Here is a 26,985-nt window from a genome sequence, read left to right on the forward strand (position 1 = left end):
AGCGATATATTGATTGACCAAGGCGGTCGTGTGGATGTTGTTCGTCGTTGGCAGGGTGTCAAATGTAGCAATATGTGTGCTGCGTTCCAAACGACAAACAATATTTTGAAACTGAACTACGTGTCAACAATCAACGATTTTCACCCTATTTGCGATCGTTCGGAGTCGCTCGTAGGTGTCACAACGACGTCGCTAACGATGACAGAAGTCCATCACGAAAACCATGACCCCGACGACATATTGTCAGATAAATCGTAGCGTGTAAAGCGGCCTTTAGAGTAAGGTGGCTTTCCTGCTCTATTACTAATGGAGTTGTGCGGTCTCACAATAAAATTTTCCAAAGATTTGATACATTTGTAAATAAAAAGATCTGCATTTGCCCCCGCCGCTCCAGCAGGGGGGTAGAGCTGCTCGTTTTATTTTCCGGCAGATCGAAGCTTTGGCAATTGTACTGTGAAACCAGGTCAGGCTTTATTATTGGCCGGAGTGACCTTGTCTAGAAAGAATTTGCTTCTAGCTTTAGCGTTCCATCATTTTCATGTTGTCAGTGTGATAAGGATGGTAGTAGTTGTGCATTGTCAGTGATATTGGGCAGGCTGGTGTGTGACTGACATTCCTCAGACAGTTCTGTTTTGTCCTCTGTAATATATAGATGAGACTGTGTCAGGGATGGAGATATCATTGGTGCAACCTGTGCAGCCACACAGGGGCCAAGAGGTAAGGGGGCCACTATATCCTTCTAAACAGGTGGAACTGTTCATTATGGACTGCAAAGGAACCATATACTGTTCTTACATAGGGGCCATCTTCTGTCTGTGTCCACCACTGGACCTTTGTATACATGTAGAAGTGCTAGATGTGTACTTACAGTATATCACAAAAGTGACTACACCCCTCACATTTTTGTAAATATATTATATATTTTCATGGGACAACACTGAAGATGACACTTTGATACTATGTAGTCAGTGTACAGGTTATATAACAGTGCAAACCTCCTGTGCCCTCTAAATAACTCAACACAGCCATTAATATAAAAACCGCTGGCTTGAGCTCCTCCACCATCCAATTGAGGATGCCCCACGCATGGTCAATAGGGTTTAGGTCTGGAGACAGCACCTTTACCCTCAGTTTCTTCAGCAAGGTAGTAGACATTTTGGAAGTTTGGTTTGGGTCATTATCATGTTGGAATACGCCCCTCCCTACGGCCCAGTTTTCGAAGGGAGGGTATCATGCCCTTCTTCAGTATGTCACAGCATATCTTGGCATTCATAGTTCCCTCAATGAACTGTAGCTCTCCACAGCCGGCAGCACTCATACAGCCCCAGAACATGACACTCTAACCACCATGCTTGAGTGTAGGCAGGACACATTTGTCTTTGTACTCCTCACCTGGTTGCCGCCACACATGCTTGACACCGTCTGAACCAAATAAGTTTCTTTTGGTCTCATCAGACCGCAGGACATGGTTCCAGTAATCCATATCCTTAAGGGTGCTTTACACGCTGCGACATCGCTAGCGATAGCTAGCGATGTCGTGCGCGATAGCACCCGCCCCCGTCGTTCGTGCGACATTTGGTGATTGCTGCCGTAGCGAACATTATCGCTACGGCAGCGTCACACGCACATACCTTTTCAGCAAGGTCGCTGTGACCACCAAACAATCCCTCCTTCAAGGGGGAGGTGCATTCGGCGTCATAGCGACATCACTGCAGCCGCCCAATAGCAGAGGAGGGGCGGAGATGAGCGGCTGGAACATGCCGCCCACCTCTTTCCTTCCTCATTGCCGGTGGACGCAGGTAAGGAGATGTTGATCGTTCCTGCGGTGTCACACATAGCGATGTGTGGTGCCGCAGGAACGACGAACAACATCGTACCTGCAGCAGCAACGATATTATGAAAAGGAGCGACGTGTCAACGATCAACGATATTTGACACTTTTGCGATTGTTGATCATCGCTCCTTGGTGTCACATGCTGCGATGTCGCTAACCGCGGATGTGCGTCACTAACGACGTGACCCCGACGATATATCGTTAGCGATGTTGCAGCGTGTAATGCACCCTTTACTCTGCTTGCCTTCAGCAAACTGTTTGCGTGCTTTCTTGTGCATCATCTTTAAAAGAGGCTTCTTCTGGGACAAAATCTATTCAGACCAATTTAATGCAGTGTGGGGTGTGAGCACTCACACTCCTTTATCCTCTGCAGCAATGCTGGCAGCACTCATAAGTCTATTTTAAAAAGACAACCTCTGGATATGAGGCTGAGCACATGCACTAAACTTCTTTGGTCGACCATGGCGAGGCCTGTTCTGAGTGGAACCTGTCTTGTTAAGCCGCTGTATGGTCTTGACCATTATGCAGAAGCTCAGTTTCAGGGTGGTGACAATCTTCTTATAGCCCAGGCCATCTTTATGTAGAGCAACAATTATTTTTTTCAGATCCTCAAAGAATTCTTTGCTATGAGGAGCCATGTTGAACTTCCAGTGCCCAGTCTGAGAGTGTATGAGCAATAACATCAAATTTACCACACCTGCTGCTAATACACATCTGAGACCTGGCAACACTAATGAGTCGCATGATACCAGGGAGGCAAAATGGGTAATTGGGCACAATTTGTCCAGTTTCTCTTAGGCCCCTTTCACAAATCAGTTTTTTGCCATCAGTCACAATCCGTCAAATTTTTTTAAAAACGGATCCAGCACTGGATCCGTTTTATTTTTCATTGACTTGTATTAGTGATGGATTGCGACGGATGGCCTCTCGTTACATCCGTCGTACGACGGATCGACAGATGTGAAATGTGTGTCCATCGGACGGAGACAACGACCGCAGGAACGTTTTTGCGTCTGAGAAACGGATAGCAATGGATCCGTCCGCATCCGTTGTTTCTTATAATGGAAGCCTATGGGCGCAGGATCTCTCTCTCTCGGATGGAGCTATGTAGGTTTTCAATAGCTTCAATAGCTAGATTGTGACTGATAGAAAAAAAAACTGATGTGTGAAAGAGGCCTTAGTGGTGTACTCACTTTTGTTGCCAGTGGTTTTGACATTAATGACTAGTGTCTCGTATCTTCAGTGATTTTACATGAAAACATAAAATATTTACAAAAATGTGACGGGTGTACTCACTTTTGTGATATACTGTATATGTGCCAATCACTTTTGAACGGCTATTTACTATTTTGCTGAGGAACTGTGTGGTTATTTATTTTTACATCTCCTCCTAGGTGACTGAATGTAGGGAGATGGCTAATCTGCCAAAAAAATTGTAGCGTAAATGCACTGAAAACAAGTAGGGCAAAGATAGTTTACCAATCCTAAGAGCAAGTCCTATCCATGTCCCTATGGGCATTTGACAAAACTTACAAGATTTCACTGATAATCTTCTAGTTTTGCTTTCAATGTAGATGCTTTGGCTCTTTATATATTTGAGATTTTGCTTTTGAACAACATTCTTGTGTTGAGATGTCACATTGGATATTGTGGCGCCATCAAACATATTTGACACAATAAGACTGGTATAGCATGAACGATTCTTTGAATGCCGTCTTCCCACTCAGTAAAAAACAATGCCATTGTTTTCTATTCTAAGATACAAGTCACTGTGAGTCATTGATTTGGGGTTTAAAACGGCCATTTCATAACAAAGTAGAACTAGGCAATAAGAGAGTCCGACTTATACTCAACAGCAGGTTAAAGCCACCCAGCTCCAATTTCTATCCATGCCGTGCTAAAGTATGATTCAGTTCTTTAAAGAGGTTGTCCCACGAATAAAGTTAAATTTAATAATAGCTCTTGGAATAATAATAATAATAATAATAATAATAATAATTTGTACAATTCGATATATTTAAAAAAAATGTTCCTGTGCTGAGGTCAAGGTCCAAAGGCTGGATGTTCTAAAGGATGAAAAGGATGAAGTGGTCAAAAATGATGTTAAGCAGGTTGAACTTTTAGGCTATGTGCGCACAGTGCGTTTTTGCGCGTTTTTCGGGTGCGTCTTTGGGCTCAAAACTGCATGACTTTGCTTCCCCAGCAAAGTCTATGAGTTTTTATTTTTGCTGTCCGCACACAACTTTTTTTTTAAGCTGCGTTTTTGAGCTTAAAAAAAAATGGACATGTCAATTCTTTCCTGCGTTTTTCAGCATTTTCCCCCCATGCAATGCATTGGGAAAACGCAGAGATCAAAAATGCAGCAAAACGCCGCCAAAAACGCACCAAAATGCGGTAAAAACGCATGCGTTTTTACCAGTGCGCTTTTTGCGCGTTTTTGTTGTGGGTGCGTTTTTATGCGTTTTTGTGCGTTTTTAGAGGCAAAAAACGCAGCGTCAAAAAAACGCTGTGTGCGCACATAGCCTTAGGCTATGTGCGCACTAGAAAAGTGATTTTTCTCAAGAAAATTTCTTGAGAAACTTCTGGGAGTTGAAGATTATCGCACCTGCGGTAAAAAAACTCACCGAAACCGTGGAAAAAACGCATGCGTTTTTGCCGCGATTTTGCCGCAGTTTTTCCGCAGGTTGGTCCCTGCGTTTTTTTTATGCTGAACTGCAATAAATAATATAGATAATAGATAGATAATCGATAGATAGACAGATAATGGATAGAGGGAAAGATGGATAGATAGATAGATAGATAGCTAGATGGATGAGAAAGACCTATATAATGTCCCACCCCCCTGCATATTCTAAGCTGGCACCCTTTAGTGATTTTCATGTGGCACTAAAGGGTGCCTAGCCTTGTATTTAGCCAAAAAATAAATAATTTTAAAAAAAAATGACGTGAGGTCCCCCCATCTTTTGTAGCCAACTAGGGTAAAGCAGACGGCTGCACCCCACGCTGTTATTTTACATTAAATAAATAATTTAAAACAAAAAACGTGCGGTCCCCCCCAAATTGGATCACCAGCCAAGGTAAAGCGGACAGCTGGGGTCTGATATTCTCAGACTAGGGAGGTCCACTGTTAATGGACACTCCCCAGCCTAAAAATAGCAGGCTGCAGCCGCCCCAGAATTGGCGCATCCATTAGACGTGCCAATCCTGGCGCTTCGCCTCAACTCATCTCGTTGCCCTGGTGCGGTGGCAAACGGGGTAATATATGGGGTTGATGCCAGATGTATAATGTCACCTGGCATCAGGCCCTAGGGTTCGTGAGGTCAGGTGTCTATCAGATACCCGACATCACCAAACCAGTCAGTAAGAAATAAAAAATAGGCAACAAAAAAAGTTGTATTTGAAAAAACACTCCCCAAAACATTCCCTCTTTCACCAATTTATTGACAAGAACAATCAAATCCTGGTCCGGCGTAATCCAATAAGGGGGTCCCACAGCGATCCATACCATAGTCACTGTCCCAGTCAATGAACAACAGAATGTTCCCCATTGGCTGGGAGAGTAATGCAGTGACTTGAGCTAACATCAATAGGTCAGCCCAGGTCACTGCAGGGGATGACGAGCGCTGCTGTCAGGAGGTTAGATGAGACCATTACCTGCTGTGATTATCTCCTGCACTGCTGACGTCAGCGCTGTCACTGCCTTCTATGCCCGCTGCGTTCTCAGTAGTATCGCAAAAGCCTGTGACGTCACCGCTAGTGACAGTCTCGGGCCGCGGGCATAGACGGCAGTGACAGCGGTGACGCCAGGAGGCAGGAGATCGTCACAGCAGGTAATGATCTCATCTCACCTCCTGACAGCAGCGCCCGTCATCCCTGCGGCTGCACGCACTGCAGGGTGACAAGCTGCTGACACTGCAGGCAGACACTGACACTGCTGTGCTGGCAGCCGCGGGGCTGCAGCAGGACACAGACTGCACGGGCACCTGGAGGTCACACGGAAGTGCTTCTGTGCGGCGTCCAGGGAGTGTGTTCTGTGTGTTTACTCTGCTCCGCTTCCTCTTCTGTCATAATGACATCACTTCCTGCAAAACCGCAGGCAGCGATGAACATTACTGCAGGTAAATCGCGGCTATACCGGGGGTATACCGCACATCATTTTCTACCTGCGGTATACCCCCGGTATTTCACGATTACATTACAGTGAATAGAGTGAAATACCGGGGTTATACCGCAGGTACCTGTGGAAAAGAAGTGACATGCACATTTTCTCAAGAAATTTTCTCAAGAAAATCTTCAGAAAGAATTTTCTTGAGAAAAAAATGCAGTGTGCGCACAGCTATTTTTTTCCCCATAGGTTTTGCTGGGAAATGTGTGCAGGATGATTACAAACATTTCTCAAGAAATTTCTGCAGCAAAACCGCGGGAAAAACCGGGGGTAAAAATGCCTAGTGCGCACAGGGCCTTAAACTTCTATTTTTCTTCTGTGTTCTCTAAGGCTTCTGCCACACTCACGTGAAATTCACGCACGTGCCGAGAGACACGTATTTTCCCTGCGTGTTGCGTGCAGGTAAGTACGTGTCTCTGGTACGTGCGTGACACGTGTGTTCTACGTGTGATATCCGCGATAGCACATGTAGAACCGGTAATTATTATACTCACCTGGTCCTTCCTGATGTCCGCGCTGCTGTCCGTGGTGCTGATCCTCGGTCTCCAGCCCTCCCGTCTCCCCGCTGCTGCTGCTGCCAGGCAGTGAAGTGAATATTCAATGAGAATAATGAGCGGCGGTCGGCAGCAAGAGGCAGCAGCGGCAGAGACAGGAGGGCTGGAGAAGGTGAGTTAATGTTTTGTTTTTTTTTCACTGACGTGTGTTTTCTCCGGCGCGTGTCACACGGGACCGCATCCACACTACACTCGTGTGGTACGGGTGCGGGCCGTGTGACACCCGTGCTGCCGGTGAAAAAACGGACATGTCAGCGCTTTGAAAATCGCACACACGTACAAACGCACACGGACACACGTTCCGTGTGGTTTTACGTGTGTGTGCCTGCTACCATAGGGTGGCATTGCTGTACGTGTCTCCGGTACATGTAAAAAATGCCAAACACGTACCGGAGGCACGGTTGTGTGGCGCTAGCCTAAGAAAGCAAATGTAACATCAACTGATCTTCACTGTACTATCGAGGGAATAATAGAATCCAAACTATCTATAAACAGAGAGGTGGTGAGGGAACACTTAGTTAATCTACATGAATTTAAATCTCCTGGTCCAGATGAATTACATCCTAGGGTACTCAAAGAGATAGCAGATGAAATTGCAGAAGCACCAGCCAGGATCTTGGAAAATTCCTGGAGAACAGGAGAAGTCCCAGAAGATTGGAGAAGGCAAATGCTGTCCCTGTATTCAAAACAGGAAAGAAGATGGAGCCAGGAAATGACAGGCCAGTGAGCACTACTTTTTTATACCAGGAAAGAACTTTAAACAAATTATTAAACAGCATGTATGTACATAGTTGGATAAGAATACAATAATTAACCAGAGCCAGCATGGGTTTGTAGCAAACCAGTTGTGTCAGACTAATCTGATCTCCTTCTATGATGGAATCACTGACTGGATTGATCAGGGAAATGTGGTAGATATAGTATATCTTGACTCCAGCAAAGCATTTGATAAAGTATCTCATAGTATCCTTATTGATAAAATGACCAAGTATGGGATTCACAAGGCTATGGATACATGGATTCGCAACTGGCTCAGTGATTGTTGTAACAGTTGCACATCCAATTGGAAGAGTGTTTCAAGTGGGGTACCATAAACTCTATCTTGGCCCCAGTATTGTTCAACATTTTTAGAAATTATCTAGATAAGGGAACTGTAGGTAAACTAATCAAATTTTCAGACAATGCAAAGCAAGGAGGGATAGCTAATGCTAGAGGAGACAAAAGCCTTGTGCGCACTAGGCGTTTTTGCCGCGTTTTTAGCGGCGTTTTTACCGCGTTTTTGTGCTGAAAACGCAGTGACATTGCTTCCCCAGCAATGTCTATGGGTTTTCAGAAGTGCTGTCCGCACACAGCGTTTTTTTGTAGCTGCGTTTTTGTGGTGACCACAAAAATGCAGCATGTCAATTATTTCTGCTTTTTTCACTGCGTTTTTCACCCATTGAGTTCAATGAGATGTTCAAAAACGCAATGAAAAACGTATATAGCTGCGTTTCTATGACTAAAAACGCAGCTATAAACGCAAGGGGTGGGCAGTAAAGTGACGTGTACAGGAAGAGGATTCCTTCTGTTGGTAAACACAGAAGCAGGAATCCTCCCGGTACCGTCACCGCTGCCTCCACCTCCCGTCCTGTGCATGCCAGCTCCGTGCGGCGCCATGTCTGGGCGGGAGGTGGAGGCAGCGGCGAAAACAAAAGTGAACAGTAGAAAAAAAAAAATGTCATATATACTCACCTGTCTGCAGGGTCCCAGTGCCATGCCCGCTCCTGTCCCGGTCCCGCCGCTCTGGCTGTGTGCAGTCTCCCCGGGGCACGTATGAAGCTTGCAGGACCTGGCGGTGGATCACCTGATGCAGTCACCTGACGAATCAGCTGATCGTAATTCTCGCGGTGTCGCCGGCTTTTTCGCGCCCGGCCGGCTATCAGCTGATCCTGCAGTCAGGAGACTTCATCAGCTGATTACCGGCAACTGCTGCAGCGATGGGACTGGATCAGACTCTCATCCGATCGCTGCAGGAGCTGCCGGTAATCAGCACAGACGTGAGTATTTTTTTTTTTTTTTTTTTTTTTTTTTTTGCACCGATGCATCATCTGATTGTATAATCGGCTTTTATTCAATCAGCTGATGTGTGATGTGCTTCAGCCCCTAGAACCTGACACATCATCTGATCGCTCTGCCTTCCAGCAAACCGATCAGATGATATTGGATCCGGATTGGACGGCGCGGGACCCTGACCCAGGATTACTGCAGATGGGGGTTCTTTATTTCAATAAAGATGGAGTCACTAATTGTGTTGTGTTTTATTTCTAATAAAAATATTTTTCTGTGTGTTGTGGTTTTTTTTTATCATTACTAGAAATTCATGGTGGCCATGTCTAATATTGGCGTGACACCATGAATTTCGGGCTTAGGGCCAGCTGATAATATACAGCTAGCCCTAACTCCATTATTACCCAGCGAGCCACCCGGCATCAGGGCAGCTGGAAGAGTTGGATACAGCGCCAGAAGATGGCGCTTCTATGAAAGCGCCATTTTCTGGGGTGGCTGCGGGACTGCAATTCACAGCGGGGGTGCCCAGAAAGCATGGGCACCCTGCACTGTGGATTCCAATCCCCAGCTGCCTAGTTGTACCCGGCTGGACTCAAAAATTGGGCGAAGCCCACATCATTTTTTTTTTATTATTTCATGAAATTCATGAAATAATTAAAAAAAAAGGGCTTCCCTATATTTTTGGTTCCCGGCCGGGTACAAATAGGCAGCTGGGGTTGGGGGCAGCCTGTACCCGGCTAGCATACAAAAATATGGCGAAGCCCACGTCATTTTTTTGGGGGGCTAAAAACTCCTGCATACAGTCCTGGATGGAGGATGCTGAGCCTTGTAGTTCTGCAGCTGCTGTCTGCTTGTCTGCTCTCCTGCATACACTAGTTCTGCAGCTGTCTGCTCTCCTGCATACAATGAACATTTTGAAGAAGGAAATGACATCAGACATTTTTTTTTTTCATCAACAATCTTTAATGGCATTATGCACTAATTAAAAACGCAGTGAGCAAAAACGCAGCAAAAAACGCACCAAATCGCGGTAAAAACGCATGCGTTTTTATCGTGTTTTTTTTAGCCGCGGGTGCGTTTTTTGAGATAAAAACGCACATAAAAACGCAGCGTGAAAAAAACGCCTAGTGCGCACATACCCAAAGAAAGGATTCAGAAGGATCTAGATAAGCTCAGGAAGCGACTAATAGAATGGTATTTCACAGTGAGAATATTAAAATTCTACATCTGGGCAAAAATAATGAAAATGACATCTACAGAAAGGAAGGAATAGAACTTAGCAACAGTATGTGTGAAAAAGACTTGGGTATACTAATAGATCACAGACTTTACATGAGTCAAAAGTGTGATGCACCAGCAACCAAGGCAAACAAAGTTCTGGGATGTATTAACAGTAGCCTTCAGCCTAGATTACATGACGTATTCCCCCTCTTCTATTCAGGCAGACCTCATCTAGAATACAGTGTCTAGTTCTGGGCACCACATTTTAAAGAAGACATTAGAAAACTGGAGCAAATTCAAAGCAGAGCTACCAGGTGAGCAGGCTGCAAACTATGTTCTACTAGGAACGGTTAAAGGATCTGGGAATGTTTATCTTGCAAAAAAAGAAGGCTAAAAGGAGACTAATAGCTGTCTAGAAATATCTGAAGGGATGTCAGAGTGTAGAGGGATCATCCTTAAGGCCGCTTTACACGCTACGACATCGCTAGCAATTGCTAGCGATGTCGAGCACGATAGCACCCGCCCCTATCGTTGTAACGATATGTGGTGATCGCTGCCATAGCGAACATTATCGCTACGGCAGCGTCACACGCACATACTTGTGCAGCGACGTCGCTGTGACCACCGAACCGCCTCCATTCTAAGGGGGCGGTTTGTTCAGCATCACAGCGATGTCACAGCAGCTTCACTGAACCGCCGCCCAATGGAAAAGGAGGAGAGGAGATGAACGGCCGGAACATGCCGCCCACCTCCTTCCTTCCTCCTTTTCCGGTGGACGCAGGTAAGGAGATGTTTGTCGTTCCAGCGGCGTCACACATAGCGATGTGTGCTGCCGCAGGAACGACAAACAACATCGTTACTGCAGCAGCAACGATATTTGGGAAGAGGGAGGCATGTCACCGATGAGCGATTTTGAACGTTTTTGCGACAATTCAAAATCGCTCATAGATGTCACACGCAACGACATTGCTAAAGCGGCCGGATGTGCGTCACAAAATCCGTGACTCCAATGAAATCGCTATAGCGATCTCGTAGCGTGTAAAGCCACCTTTAGTCTCATTTGCACATGGAAATACAAGATGCAATGGAATGAAACTGAAAGAGAAAAGATACAGATTATATTAGAAAAAACTTTTTGACAGTGAGGATGATTAATGAGTCGAACTGGCATGAGATTTGGTGACTTCTTCTGCTGTAAGCAGGGGGTTGGATACAATGACCCTTGAGATCCCTTCCAACTCTACCATTCTATGCTATAATCTTATCCAAGTATCCCTGCTTTTGTACTGTGTAGTGGCCATGTCTGACCGCACAAGGGCGTGGTCTAATCAATCATACTACAACTCTTGGGCCCGGGAGGAAGCAAAGGAAGGTAAACAGACATTGTATCATTCTTTCTTTGAGGTAAAACATTGTTTTTAAAACAGACAGGGAAATCTTTTACCTCACAAAAAGAATCAGCTGTGATCCTGTGCTGTAATGTATGTATACTCTTTTTCTTCCTCCCTGGCCCAGGAGATGTGATATGATCAGACCATGTCCCTGTACTGTCAGAAACATCCATTTCACAGTACATAGCAGGGACACTCAGCACAGGAATATTTTTTGTAAACACTTCTAATTGTAGAAATTATTATTATTCCAAGATTTATTAATTCAAATCAACTTTAAAATGAACTTTGTTCATGTGGAAACCCCTTTGCTTGTTCACACTTGGTAGAATAATTGTGGATGTATTGTCTGAATTTCTGAACGGAATACACAAGTAGCAAAGTGCAAAGGATTTCAGCATATCTCATCCGCACACTACAGGAATTTTCTGTGCAGAAGCTGACATGGAAATTTAAAATATATAGCATGAAAATGCTGGATCCTTTTAAATCCCTAAAAGAAAAACTAAAGTTTTGATAAAAAAGGCATTATACCCACTCCTCTTCCTTGACTCATACTGTGCAGCTGTCTGTATACCCAATCTCAGAGGATAACAAAAAAAGAGACAGCTGCACTCTGAAATGCTAAAGCTTGCAAAAAATGAATGTAAGAATATAGACATACATAACTGCTTTAGGAAATCTAGGAAAAATTTAGATATTTAGCATACAAAAATGGCCATTCCTATATTTGCCCAGTAACCACGTCAAGGCATATCTCGTATACTGGGAACCTACACTGAACTGAAGTCTCTCTCTGAGTTACAAGCCTCCATGTGTATGGGCAAGTAGGAACCTGCGATTAGAGAATAAAATCACCTATGGCTAATTGGGAGGGGTGCACAGTCAGTATAAAAGATATGCCTTGACGTAGCAGATATAGAAAAGGCCATTTTTGCATGCTAAATATCTCAATTTTTCCTAGATTTCCTAAATCAGTAATGCATGTCTATATTCTTAAATTCATTTTTTGCAAGCTCTTACATTTCAGAGTGCAATTGTCTCTTTTTTTTATATTATATGTCATGTTCAGTTTTGCACCTGTTCAGATGCATTTTGGGAGTGCTGTCAGTCTTTCTGTCCAATCTCAGAGGATGGCATATTGCTCCAGAAAGTCACATGGAAGGAGATGTCCAGGTTATAAGAAAGAACAATGCACAAGAACAGACAATGGAGTCGCGGAAGTTACAAGGGATTTATTTTTTATTACATGCTGCTGTTTTCCACAGGGGAATCAGTGCTAAATCCACACTGAAATGTGCAAATTTGGTATGGATTTGCTGCTGTACATTTCTCTGCATATTCTTGTAGATTTGCTGTGGAAATTTTTTTCCACAAATCTGCTAATATGGGAAACTAACCTTTGGCTACTTTCCCACGACAAGAATTTGGTGAGTTAGGTCTAAGGCTATGTGCGCACTAGACCGTTTTTCCCCGCGGATTTACCCGCGGATTTGCCCCGGAAATTTCTTGAGAAATGTCTGCAATCTTTGTGCAGACATTTCCCATGAAATTCAATGAGAAAAAAAAATAGCTGTGCGCACTGTGCGGATTTTTCTCAAGAAAATTTCTTGAGAAAATTTTCTCGAGAAACTTTCTTGAGAAAATGTGCATGTCCATTAATTTCCGCAGGTACCTGCGGTATTCCGGGGGTATTCCGCAGGTAGCAATGATGTGCGGTATACCACCGGAATAGCCGCGATTTACCTGCGGTAATGCCCATCGCTGCCTGCGGTTTTGCAGGAAGCGATGTAATTATGCCAGGAAGAGGAGCAGAGGAAACACACGTCACACTCCCTGGACGCCGCACAGAAGCACTTCCGTGCGACCTCCAGGTGTCTGTGCAGTGTGTGTCCTGCTCCGGCCTAGCGGCTGCCTGCACTGCAGGGTGTCAGTGTCTGCCCGCAGTGTCAGCAGCCTGTCACGCTGCAGCGCAGGCAGACACGGACATCCTGCAGTGCTGGCAGCCGCGGGGATGACGATCGCTGCTGTCAGGAGGTGAGATCATTACCTGCTGTGACGATCTCCTGCCTCCTGACGTCAGCGCTGTCACTGCTGTCTAGGGCCGACTCGCGAGCGGCCCGAGACTGTCACTAGCGGTGACGTCACGGGCTCTCGCGATAAGTCAGTGACAGCGCTGACGTCAGCAGTACAGGAGATGATCACAGCAGGTAATGATCTCATCTATGCTCCTGATGGCAGCGCTCGTCATCCCCTGCAGTGACCTGAGCTGACCTATTGATGTTAGCTCAGGTCACTGCATTGCTCTCCCAGCCAATGGGGAACATTCTGTTTTTCATTGACTGGGACAGCGACTATGGTATGGATCGCCGTGCCCCCCCCCCCCCTTATTGGATTACGCCGGACGTGGAATTGATTGTGCTCTTTTCAATAAATTGGTTAAAGAGGGAATGTTTTGGGGAGTGTTTTTTCAAATAAAACTTTTTTTGTTGTCTATTTTTTAATTATTACTGACTGGGTTGGTGATGTCGGGTATCTGATAGACGCCTGACCTCACCAACCCCAGGGCTTGATGCCAGGTGACATTACACATCTGGCATCAACCCCATATATTACCCCGTTTGCCAACGCACCAGGGCGCGGGATGAGCTGGGGCAAAGCGCCAGGATTGGCACGTCTAATGGATGCGCCACTTCTGGGGCGGCTGCGGCCTGCTATTTTTAGGCTGGGGAGTGTCCAATAACAGTGGACCTCCCTAGTCTGAGAATATCAGACCCCAGCTGTCCGCTTTACCTTGGCTGGTGATCCAATATGGGGGGGACCCCACGTTTTTTGTTTTAAATTATTTATATAATTTAAAATAACAGCGTGGGGTGCCCACTGTTTTGGATTATCAGCCAAGGTGAAGCTGCCAGCGGTGGTCTGCAGGCTGCAGCCGTCTGCTTTACCCTAGCTGGCTACAAAAAATGGGGGGACCTCACGTCATTTTTTTTTAATTATTTATTTATTTTATGGCTAAATACAAGGCTAAGCACCCTTTAGGCTACTTTCACACATCCGGCTTGAGCTCTGCGGCTCAATCCGGCTGTGCAAGCTATGCAACGGATGCGGTGAAAACACCGCATCCTTTGCATAGGTTTTTCCTTTGCGGCCAGTCCGGTTTTTGCCGCTTGCGGCATGCTACTGAGCATGCGCAGTGGCAAAAACCGCATGCGGCGGCCGGATGCGGTTATTGCCGCATCGCGCCGCATCCGGCCGCCATAGGCATGTATTGAAAAATGTGCCGCATCGGCCGAATGCGGCGCGATGCGGTTTTTTTTTGCCGCACGAAAAAACGTGCCAGGCAACGTTCCATCCGGCCGCCGCATCGGCTACATCTGCCGCATGCGGCAAAAAACGGACGGAACGCAAGGCCATGCGGCACAATGCGGCACTAATTAAAGTCTATGCAGGAAAATCGCAACCGGCAGCAAAAAAAAACGGTTGCGATTTTCATGCAAAGTGCCGGATTGTGCCGCATAGCAAAAACCGGAGGTGTGAAAGTAGCCTAAGTGCCACATGAAAGTCACTAAAGGGTGCCAGCTTAGAAAATGCAGGGAGGTGGAACATTATATAGGTTTTTCTCATCTATCTATCCCTCTATCTATCTATCTATCTATCTATCCCTCTATCTATCTATCTATCCCTCTATCTATCTATCTATCTATCTATCCATCTATCCCTCTATCTATCTATCTATCTATCTATCTATCTATCCCTCTATCTATCTATCTATTCATCTATCTATCCCTCTATCTATCTATCTATTCATCTATCCATCTTTCCCTCTATCCATTATCTGTCTATCGATTATCTTTATTATTTATTGCAGGGACAAACCTGCGGTAAATCCGCGGTAAATCCGGGGCAAATTCGCGGCAAATTCGCTGCAAATCCGCGGCAAATCCGCGGCAAAAACGCATGCGGATTTGGTGCGGATTTTTTCCGCAGGTCCGGAAATCTTTCACTGGCAGAAGTTTCTCAAGAAATTTTCGTGAGAAACTTCACATTTCTAGTGCGCACATAGCCTAAGCCACACGGCGAGAAAATCGGTGCGAGTGGAGTGCGATAAAACATCGCATTCCACTCGGACAAATTCTAGCCTGTGTGTCAGCACACATGAGCGATTATTTTCTCAGCCCTAATCAGACCTAGAAAACAAACGCAGCATGCTGCGACTGTAATGCGAGATTAATTTCTCTCGCACCCATTCAAGTGAATGGGGCGAGAGAAAAATCACACTGCACTCGCGGTACACCGGTGTACCACGAGTGTAGGGCGAGAATCCCAATAGCCGGCTACAGAGGAGAGATGTAGATAAATCCCTCCCTCTCCTCCTCCGTGCCAGCCCGCCCCCTCCTCAGAGACGGCCCGTCCCCCGCAGCTGAGGTCCGCTCGCACGGTCGGACCGCAGTCACAGGGATACTAGCATGACACTCGGCTCCTGCTGTGCTGCCAGCGCGATTCGAGTCTCATGCGAGCATCGCACTAGTGCCCCGTGTGGCCCCGGCCTTATAGACAGACCTATTTCATTAATGAAATTACTATTTTTTTCATGCAGTTTTAGCTCGTTTTTTGACTCTGCAACATTTGTCTTTTTTTGGTGTTATGCTTTAAAAAAAAGCTTATTTTTGATATTTCCTGGTATTTGGCTGAAAAGCCTGCCGCGCATAGGGTTATTCATTATTGCAGTTGTGCCTTTTTCTGGTCTAGTGTTTTTCATTTGCATCTTATTCCTTTAATTTGTGTCCTTTTCAATGTCTTTTCCATATGTGCTTGCCTTATCTCCACCATTGTGAGAGGAGTTTAGGTTTTTAATATGTCTTTAGTTAATTTATTACCTCCATTCTAGATCCCTTCACACATCAGTGCTTCTGGTACGCATGTTGCAGTTTTTATACGCACTGGAATCACGGACATATGCAGACCCATTAAAATCAACGGGTCTGCGCACATATTAGTGATTCCTCACTGATCATGGTCCTGTGCGGCGTACACGCGTGTCTGTGTGTTCCGCACGGAGACAAATACGTTTTTTTCTGGCATCACTGATGTCCCACGGACCACACTATGGTGTGATCCATGATAAACGTACCAGAAAAATCACATACATTTAAAATAAAAAGCTTTATTACCCATGTATAGTGATGCTGTATTCAGCCACTGCTGTCTCTGCTTTCAGGCCGGCTAATTCTGCTCATACATATGCATAGCCGACCCGGAAGTAGCTGCAGAGGGGAGACAGCGGCGGCCAGAGACAGCATCGTGGGAGATAGCAGCACTATGGAGAGCAGTGGTGTGGACTGGGGAGTATAAGTGCCTGATTTCCATGTATTATCATGGATAGAACTCTGAGATCACACGTGTGCCAAAATCATGGTTCACGGAGGGACATACACACCTTTAACACGTCAGTGAAAAACGTGTGTGTTTTTCACTCACTTGTGAAAGAGGCCTTAAATAGTGATAAAATTTGGTGCAAACATACTCCATTCCTTCTCACCTGGAGCGATTTTATGTAAGACTATTATTTGGCGCAAACTGTGGCATTTTGCAAGTGTGTGGCTTTTGAAGCTAAAAGCTCCCAAAACAGGTCTACTCATCAAGCACATGCTTCATTTTGAAGAATTTGGCACAAGAAACTGCAACAAATACCACAAGAAATAAAAGAAAAGTAACCTAAAAAACATGCAACTGATGAATAGGGGTCAGTTTAAAAAAAGTCCTTTACTTTTAATGGTACGCATGCTAAAATTCAGTCTGTAATATTCTAAATAACTCCCAAAAATGGGAAAACACATTCTACATACATCCAACTCCCGGACAAGTGGCCATGTTATATAACTGTGGCGTTCTGTGTATTTTCACTAATTCTTTTTCTGTGCCATGTGCACATACTCAGTATTTGAGAGTTTTTACCTTAGTATTTAATGATTTTTTACCTCAGTATTTTGTGAGTTTTTACCTCAGTATTTGATGAGTTTTTACCTCTGTATTTGATGAGTTTTTACCTCAGTATTTGATGAGTTTTTACCTCAGTATTTGATGAGTTTTTACCTCAGTATTTGATGAGCTTATACCTCACTATTTGATGAGTTTTTACCTCAGTATTTTGTGAGTTTTTACCTCAGTATTTGATGAGTTTTTACCTCAGTATTTGATGAGTTTTTACCTCAGTATTCGATGAGGTTTTTATCTCAGTATTTTGTGAGTTTTTACCTCAGTATTTGATGAATTTTTACCTCAGTATGTGATGAGTTTTTTTACCTCAGTGTTTGATGGTTTTTACCTCACTATTTGATGAGCTTTTACCTCAGTATTTGGGTTTTTTTACCTCAGACCTTGGTGAGTTTTTACCTCAGTATTTGGTGAGTTTTTTTACCTCATAATTTGGGAGTTTCTACCTCAGCATTTGGGAGTTTTTACCTCAGTATTTGATGAGCTGTTGGGTTCTTTTCCACTTGCGTACCACTTCCGATGCGAGAGCATCAGAAGCGATATGCTAATGACCCTCTGCTCCGAGTGTCAGCCGAGGGTCATGTGACTGTGAGAAGATTTAGGGAACACTTTCTTCCCATCTCCTCCGCTGGCTGTCTCTGCGTGCACTACACTGCAGTCGCATAATATGCAAGTGCAGTGCGATGTTTCACATGCTCCCATAGGCTTGTATGGGGATGTGTGAGATGTGACTCGCTGTGATTGCTGTGATTGCTGTGATTGCACTGAGAGCACGATTTGTGTCGAGAAATAACAAGAAAGAGGAAACTGCCTCATTGATTAACACTGGTGCGAGTTCAATTCGATTTTTTATCAGTATTTTTACCTCAGTATTTAGTGAGTTTTTACCTCAGTATTTTGTAAGACAAAACCAGAAGTGGAACAATCAGAGGAAAAGTATAAGGCCATGTGCACACGTTGAGTATTTGGTGATTTTTTACCTCAGTATTAGTAAGACAAAACTAGGAGTAGATGGAAAATGCAGAAGTGATGCCGTGTTTCTATTTTCCTCTAAGGCTGGAAACACATCTATGCGAGTAAAATCGGTCCGAGTTGGCTGACAAAAACTCGGCTGATTTTAGTTCACGTTAGGTCCGAGTGCAACGCAAGTGCGATGCTTTTTCTGAATAAATTAATGATTTTACTAGCGTGTGTAATGCGTATTTTTTACTATGTCATCTGCCATTCAGCTCTGCTACATGGCCGCTGACAGCAGACACAGACAGCCATGTAGCAGAGCTGAATGGCAGATGACAGCAGACACAGACAGAGCCGCACGATCAGAATGAACTCGGGATAACTTCACCCGACTTCATTGTCATGCTGCGGCTCTGTCTGTGCCGCGTCCTGATTAGCGGTCACCAGTGAAGGACTCACCGGTGTCCGCTAATCCCCTGAGTGACTGAAGTTAGCAGCCCTCTCTCATACTCACTGATCCCCGGCACGGCGCTGCACGGCATTCACACTGCTGCGGCGGCTTTTACTATTTTTTACTATCATTAAACAATCTCGTATTGCAGTGAAATAAATAATTAAATAATTAAAAAAAACGGCGTGCGGTCCCCCCCCAATTTTAATACCAGCCAGATAAAGCCATACGGCTGAAGGTTGGTATTCTCAGGATGGGGAGCTCCACGTTATGGGGAGCCCCCCAGCCTAACAATATCAGCCAGCAGCCGCCCAGAATTGCCGCATACATTAGATGCGACAGTTCTGGGACTGTACCCGGCTCTTCCCGATTTGCCCTTGTGCGTTGGCAAATCGGGGTAATAAGGAGTTAATGGCAGCCCATAGCTGCCACTAAATCCTAGATTAATCATGTCAGGCGTCTCCACGAGATACCTTCCATGATTAATCTGTAAGTTACAGTAAATAAACACACACACACACCTGAAAAATCCTTTATTAGAAATGAAAAACACTAACAAATTCCCTGGTTCACCACTTTAATAAGCCCCAAAAAGTCCTCCATGTCCGGCGTAATCCAGGATGGTCCAGCGTCGCTTCCAGCTCTGCTGCATGGAAGTGACCGGAGCTGCAGAAAACACAGCCGCTCCTGTCAGCTCCACGCAGCAACTGAGGTGAGTATCGCGATCAGCTGAGCTGTCACTGAGGTTACTCGCTGTCACTGTTGGAGGATCCAGCGGTGGCCGCGGGTAACCTCAGTGACAGCTCAGCTGATCGCGATACTCACCTCAGTTGCTGCATGGAGCTGACAGGAGCGGCGGTGTTTTCTGCAGCTCCTGCCACCTTCATGCAGCAGAGCTGGAAGCGACGCTGGACCATCCTGGATTACGCCGGATATGGAGGGCTTTTTGGGGCTTATTAAAATGTTGAACCAGGGAATTTGTTAGTGTTTTTTATTTCTAATAAAGGATTTTTTTGGATGTGTGTGTTTATTTTCTGTAACTTAAAGATTAATCATGGAAGGTATCTCATAGACGCCTGACATGATTAATCTAAGACTTATTGTCAGCTATGGGCTGCCATTAACTCGTTATTACCCCGATTTGCCAACGCACCAGGGCAAATCGGGAAGAGCCGGGTACAGTCCCAGAACTGTCGCATCTAATGTATGCGGCAATTCTGGGTGGCTGCTGACTGATATTGTTAGGCTGGGGGGCTCCCCATAACGTGGAGCTCCCCATCCTGAGAATACCAGCCTTCAGCCGTATGGCTTTATCTGGCTGGTATTAAAATTGGGGGGGACCGCACGCCGGTTTTTTTAATTATTTAATTATTTATTTCACTGCACAGTATAGACCCGCCCACCGGCTGCTGTGATTGGGTGCAGTGAGACACCTGTCACTCAGCGTGGGGGCGTGTCTCACTGCAACCAATCATAGGCGCCTGTGGGCGGGTAAAGTAGGGAATACGAGATTGTTTAATGAGCGGCCGGCTTTTTCAAAATAGTAAAATCCGCCGCAGCAGTGTGAATGCCGTGCAGCGCCGCGCCGGAGATCGGGGAACGGTGAGTATGAGAGAAGAGGGGAAAATGACCGACAGACTGTGAGAGAGGGACAGAGATAGTGACGGACCGACAGAGAGAGAATAGAGACTGAGAGGGAGAGACTGACTGACAGAGAATAGTGATTGACAGACATTGGGAGACATCGCTCGTTTCCAGTGTTTTAGGAAACATGTGAGAAATGTATTTAGAAAATCGGATGTCACTAGGATGGTGTGAGTGCCGTCCCGTGACATCCGATTTTTTACACGCTCCCATAGACTTGCATTGGAGAGACTCGCAGTAGAAACTCGCGAAAAAGCAGCATGCTGCGATTTTTTTCTCGGTCCGATTTGGACTGAGAAAAAAATCGCAAATGCGAGCTGAATCATTCACTAACGTGTCCGATTCCAATGCGAGATTTTCTCGCATTGCTCTACTGCGAGAAACTCACAAGTGAGAAGCAGCCCTAACTGTTTCACTCCTGGTTTTGGCTTACAAATTCTGAGGTAAAAAAAAACTCACCAAATGCTCAAGGTGTGCATGTGGCCTAAGGCTATGTGCGCACGTTGCGTAATTACATGCAGTTACGCTGCGCTTTGTAGCACAGTGTAACTGTATGCGTCCTGCATCCCCTGCATAATGAAGATTATGCAGGAGCTGTGCGCACTTGGCGTATTAGAGCGCAGCGCTTCGGCTGCTGCCCGAAGCGTGCGTTCTAAGAAGTGACATGTCACTTCTTCCATGCGCTTTGCCTGCGGCCCCTGCTCTGTCTATGGCAGGAGCTGCAGGCAGAGCGCATGGAATCGGCTTTTTTTTTTTTTCACTACGGACATTTTCTGCAGCGATTTGAAGCGCACGTGTGCTCTTCAGATCGCTGCAGAAATTTCTGCAGTGACTGTACGCAACGTGCACACATAGCCTAGTGTGAACAAGCTGATGAAAATTTTAGCAACCACCAGGACCCCTATGTCATTCAGATCCTTTTTTCTTTCAGTGGCCATAAAACAAAATCTTCTATAGAAGTTAATACAGAACAACTGATTAGTTAGAAGTGTTGTATCCCAAGCTTACATAGGGATTCAGGAAACTTGCGTTTGAACCAACATTGAAAAGGAATGTCAGCAGATTTTTGATACCTCATCTGAGAGCAGCATAACATAGAGACAGAGACCCGGAATCCAGCAATGTTTAACTTAGATTACTGGCTGCAGCCAAGCTGACACAATCAGAATTTTTAGATTTAGCCATGTAGCAGAGCTGACTGAGCTTCCCCCGCCCACACCAGGCTCTCAATATAGAGATTGTACATTGACAGTGAGATGTCAATCAGAGGAGGAGGTGTGCCGGACTGCCCTGCGCTTGACATTATAGTCCAAGCAATGATTAGGGTTCTGCTGCTTAAACAAACATAACAAATAAACAACAGATGGGACTGTGACAAAAAAGGCATCCCTGAATTTTCTGTGTTAACCCTTACAAAATGCTTGCTTTAGCTTACATAGCAAAAACCTGCTGACAGATTCCCTTTAATAGGGATTAAATTGGGACCCAAAAGAGCCGACTGATAAATACGAATTGGATATGGTCAGATGACGGACTACATTAGCTATCCTGCCACATGTCACAACACAAACATTATCTTGGAGGTAATGAATGAAATCCACAATGTGTAGGACACAGAAATATTCTATAGACGTATTGCGGATGGCAGGCCTCCTCAGGGATAGAGCACAGTCCTGACCATTCTGCATACATGTGATGGGAGCCGGTGGTTTACATAATGCTCCATTGCATAATCAGCCAGGGCACAGAGTGCATTTTTAATGACTGTACAAGGCAGATTATACTGCTCACTCACTGTCACAGGCTGTGGGCACTGGGGAATTTATATGATAAGATGGGAACAAGGCCATACAACGAGGTGGGAAAAGTGATTATTTGGAGTTACCGCAGAGCAAACATTATCTAAAGCTGCACATAGACCCATGGTCAGGCCACCCATATATATCCACTGCACACACCGCGTGTCTGGACCAGATTTCTACCCGAAAACGTTTTCCTTCAAGAGTGCAAGAAATACAAAAGGATAACAGGGAGCAGCGTTAATTAGTGGCGTAACATGCGGCTTATAGGCCCCAATGCAAAATCTCCAACAGGGCACACAACTATCATAGGTCTTTAAGGTGTTCTCATAGTCTCCAGGGCCCTGCACCCACTACAGGTACACCAGGGCTCATAGTCTGACAGCAGAATACAGGCCCCCTGTTAGGACAGCACCCCAGAGCAGAAGACACACTGTGATATGACTGCACGTCGGCCACATAGGGTATAACAGCTGTAGGGCATTAGGTAGGTCTAATTCTGCCCATAAAACAGGGAGATTCTAGAAAAGAAATATGTCTGGAAATTGATTTACCTGCAATTACCTAAAATACAAAACTAAAGTATGAGTACAGAACTGCAGAAAACAAGAGACATTGTGATGATAATCTCTGGAGAGCGCTGCGGAACATGATGGCACTATATAAGCAATGCAGAAGAGAAAAAGAAGTGGATACTGTTGGCCCTTCCCAGTTGTGATCAGCCAAGAATGAGCAATCATTGCTGGTCACAAGCAGGTGATGGTGGTCACGTCAAGTAGTATGGCACAATGGAGGGGGCTATATACAGTGCTAGCCCTATATACACTGCTCTCCTATATGCAGTGCTAGCCCTATATACACTGCTCTCCCTGTATACAGTTAACAGAGAACAATAGGATGAGGGTTTTCAAGCCGCGCCAATGACAACCAACATTAAGCTGTTAGATCAATGTTGTCTTTTATTCCAATTACAGGTCTACGCGTTTCGGAAGGCACCCCTTCCTTCTTCAGGACCTGGTCCTGAAGAAGGAAGGGGTGCCTTCCGAAACGCGTAGACCTGTAATTGGAATAAAAGACAACATTGATCTAACAGCTTAATGTTGGTTGTCATTGGCGCGGCTTGAAAACCCTCATCCTATTGTTCTCTGTTATCTGCCAAACCGAGGGACCGCTGCTGTGACTCTGGATTATCTACACACATGCTGATATAGGAGTTGTGACTTTCACAACCCCTATAGGTGAGTAAGATCTCCCCTTTCATTTCTCCCAATGTTATTTGGGTAAGACCCTATTGCGCTTCTTTCCTCCACAGTTTTTTTTATCTTGTCTCCCTGTATACAGTGTCAGCCCTATATACAGTGCTCCCCTATATACAGTGCTCCCCTATATACAGTGTTATCCCTATATACAGTGTTTACAGTCTCAGCCCTCTATACAGCGCCAGCCCTATATACAGTGCCAGACCTATATACAGTGCTCCCCTATATACAGTGCTCCCCTATATACAGTGTTATCCCTATATACAGTGTTTACAGTCTCAGCCCTCTATACAGCGCCAGCCCTATATACAGTGCCAGACCTATATACAGTGCTCCCCTATATACAGTGCTCCCCTATATACAGTGTTATCCCTATATACAGTGTTTACAGTCTCAGCCCTCTATACAGCGCCAGCCCTATATACAGTGCCAGACCTATATACAGTGCTTACACAGTGTCAGACCTATATACAGTGTTCACCCCATATACAGTGTCAGCCCAATATGCAGTGTCAGACCTATATACAGTGTCAGACCTATATACAGAGTTAGCCCTATATAAAGTCCTTATAGTGTCAGCCTATATACAGTGCCAGCCCTATATACAGTGTTAGCCCTATATACAGTGCTTACAGTCTCAGCCCTCTATACAGCGCCAGCCCTATATACAGTGTCACACCTATATACAGTGCTTACACAGTGTCAGACCTATATACAGTGTTCACCCCATATACAGTGTCAGTCCAATATGCAGTGTCAGCCCTATATACAGTGTCAGACCTATATACAGAGTTAGCCCTATATAAAGTCCTTATAGTGTCAGCCTATATACAGTGTCAGCCCTATATACAGTGTTAGCCCTATATACAGTGCTTACAGTCTCAGCCCTCTATACAGCGCCAGCCCTATATACAGTGTCAGACCTATATACAGTGCTTACACAGTGTCAGACCTATATACAGTGTTCACCCCATATACAGTGTTCACCTCATATACAGTGTCAGTCCAATATGCAGTGTCAGCCCTATATACAGTGTCAGACCTATATAAAGTCCTTATAGTGTCAGCCTATATACAGTGCCAGGCCTATATACAGTGTTAGCCCTATATACAGTGCTTACAGTCTCAGCCCTCTATACAGCGCCAGCCCTATATACAGTGTCAGACCTATATACAGTGCTTACACAGTGTCAGACCTATATACAGTGTTCACCCCATATACAGTGTCAACCAATATGCAGTGTCAGCCGGGCCCTATATACAGTGCTCCCCTATATACAGTGTTAGCTCTATATACAGTGCTTACAGTCTCAGCCCTCTATACAGCACCAGACCTATATACAGTGCTTACACAGTGTCAGACCTAGATACAGTGTTCACCCCATATACAGTGTCAGCTCAATATGCAGTGTCAGCCCTATATAGTGTCAGACCTATATACAGAGTTAGCCCTATATAAAGTCCTTATAGTGTCAGCCTATATACAGTACCAGCCCTATATATAGTGTTAGCCCTATATACAGTGCCAGACCTATATACAGTGCTTAGTGTCAGACCTATATACAGTGCTCACCCTATATACAGTGCTTAGTGTCAGACCTTTATACAGTGTTCATTCTGTATACAGTGCCAGCCCTATATACAGTGTTAAATAAATACAGTGTCAGGCTTATATACAGTCCTAGACCAATATACAGTGCTCATCCTATATACAGTGTGAGCCCTATATACACTGCTAGAGCTACTTAATATACAGTACTAGCCCTATATACAGCCCTATACACACTGCTAGCCCTATATACAGTGCTGGCCCTATATACAGTGTCATACTTATATACAATGCCACTCCTATATACAGTGCTCACCCTATATACAGTGCCAGCCCTATGTACAGTGTCACATATATACAATGCCAGCTCTATATACAGTGGTTACCTATATATAGTGCTCACCCTATATACAATGTCAGCCCTATATAGAGTGCTAGCCTTATATACATTGTCAGACTTATATACAATGCCAGCTCAATATACAATGCCAGCCCTATATACAGTTCTCACCCTACCTACAGTGCTCACCCTATATACAGTGCTCATTCTATATAGTGACAGCCCTATATACAGTGGCAACACTACATACAGTGCTCATCCTATGCTCACCCTACTGTATATACACTGCTCACCCAATGATCAGCTGATCTATGTGGCAAGTGCACCTAATGGAAGTGGCCTGTGATGCATGTAACTGGCAATCACTAGGGGGCTATGGCAGATGACCTCATCTCACAGCATCACGCTGACCTCCATCACTGACACTACACATCCCTAGGGGTGCAGACACATATAGAGTATATATATATATATATATATATATATATATATATATATCACACACATATTTATAGGAATAAATAGTATGGATGATGAGAATATTCTAATGCTAACAAATAATAATACTATGGATGATGATGATGATGATATGATAGTTGTTAATGATAATGATGTCAGCAATATTAAGATGATATAAATATGGATGATGATGATAATGACGTTGAATAAGTTGATAATAATTATGGATGATGATAATGTCAGTAATAATGATATGATAATTATGGATGATGATGATGTCAGTAATAATATGATAATTATGGATGATGATGTCAGTAATAATATGATAATTATGGATGATGATGTCAGTAATAATAAGATGATAATACTGATGATAATGTGATGATAATGATAATGTGAATAAGGTGATGATAATGATGGAGGATGATGATATCAGTAATAAGGTGATAATGATGGAGGATGATGATATCAGTAATCAGGTGATGATAATGATGGAGGATGATGATATCAGTAATAAGGTGATGATTATGGAGGATGATGATGTCAGTAATACGATGATGATACTACGGGTGATGATGATGTGATAAGCTGATGCTGATGGCAGCCTACCTGCTCCCCGAAGTCGATGGCGATGTTGGTGATCCCCAGAGGGACCAAGAAGCGGATGAGCGGCCAGTACGGAGTGAGCGCCGGGAATTTCACCATAGTCTCTGTGCTATAGGTCCGGGCAGCGCAGACTCAGCCGGTGACCGAGCCCAGAGCAGCAGATAACGGTCCGCATGTGGATGTCTAGCAAGTGCCACAGATCAGGACCATCCCTGCCCTCCCACACAGCAGCGCTCTGCAGCCAGGAGGAGGAGGCACGTTACAAATATCTGCAGCCAGATCTGCCATCACCAGACAATGGACGAGAGGAGAAGGCAGCGGCGGCTGCAGACGGTGCGCACGATGGCGGTGTGCAGTGGGTGCTATCAGGTTACTGCTCATGTGAGCGGCTCCTCTCCTCCCCCCGTTATCACAGCGTGACACTGATAAACGGGGAGGACTTGTCTGCTCAGGGGGACACCGTGCGGCCACAGTGTGTACAGCATGAGCGCCGGCTCCCACAGCACAGACCTAGCGGCGGGGTGTAGGAGCGCCCCCTGCTGGAGGTTGCGAGAAATTGCTGCTTGGTTGCCTAGCGAATAGTAATAAATGCACAAGACCTGAGACTGGACATTGTGTGGGACTGAGGGGAAACGGATCCGAACTGCAGCGCTCTCCTCTGAAGTCTCCCTGCCGGCTGTGTTTGCCGCCCTCGGTAATGGCAGCTGGCAATT

The 26,985-nt window shown here is 45.0% G+C and overlaps 1 protein-coding gene across 1 annotated transcript in view; it reads right to left on the reverse strand.

Moving 5' to 3' along the window:
* The window catches only part of ANKH (ANKH inorganic pyrophosphate transport regulator), a 195,957-nt gene extending 169,264 nt beyond the window's left edge, over window positions 1–26,693 (reverse strand). Inside the window, exon 1 of the mRNA XM_075314873.1 lies at window positions 26,276–26,693. Within this exon, the coding sequence (XP_075170988.1) occupies window positions 26,276–26,371 (96 nt within the window). The 5' untranslated portion in view covers window positions 26,372–26,693. The remainder of the gene's footprint in view (window positions 1–26,275) is intronic.
* Window positions 26,694–26,985: the final 292 nt, after the last annotated feature.

The sequence above is a fragment of the Anomaloglossus baeobatrachus genome, chromosome 6 (assembly GCF_048569485.1).
Source record: "Anomaloglossus baeobatrachus isolate aAnoBae1 chromosome 6, aAnoBae1.hap1, whole genome shotgun sequence".
In the NCBI taxonomy this organism is placed as follows: domain Eukaryota; kingdom Metazoa; phylum Chordata; class Amphibia; order Anura; family Aromobatidae; genus Anomaloglossus; species Anomaloglossus baeobatrachus.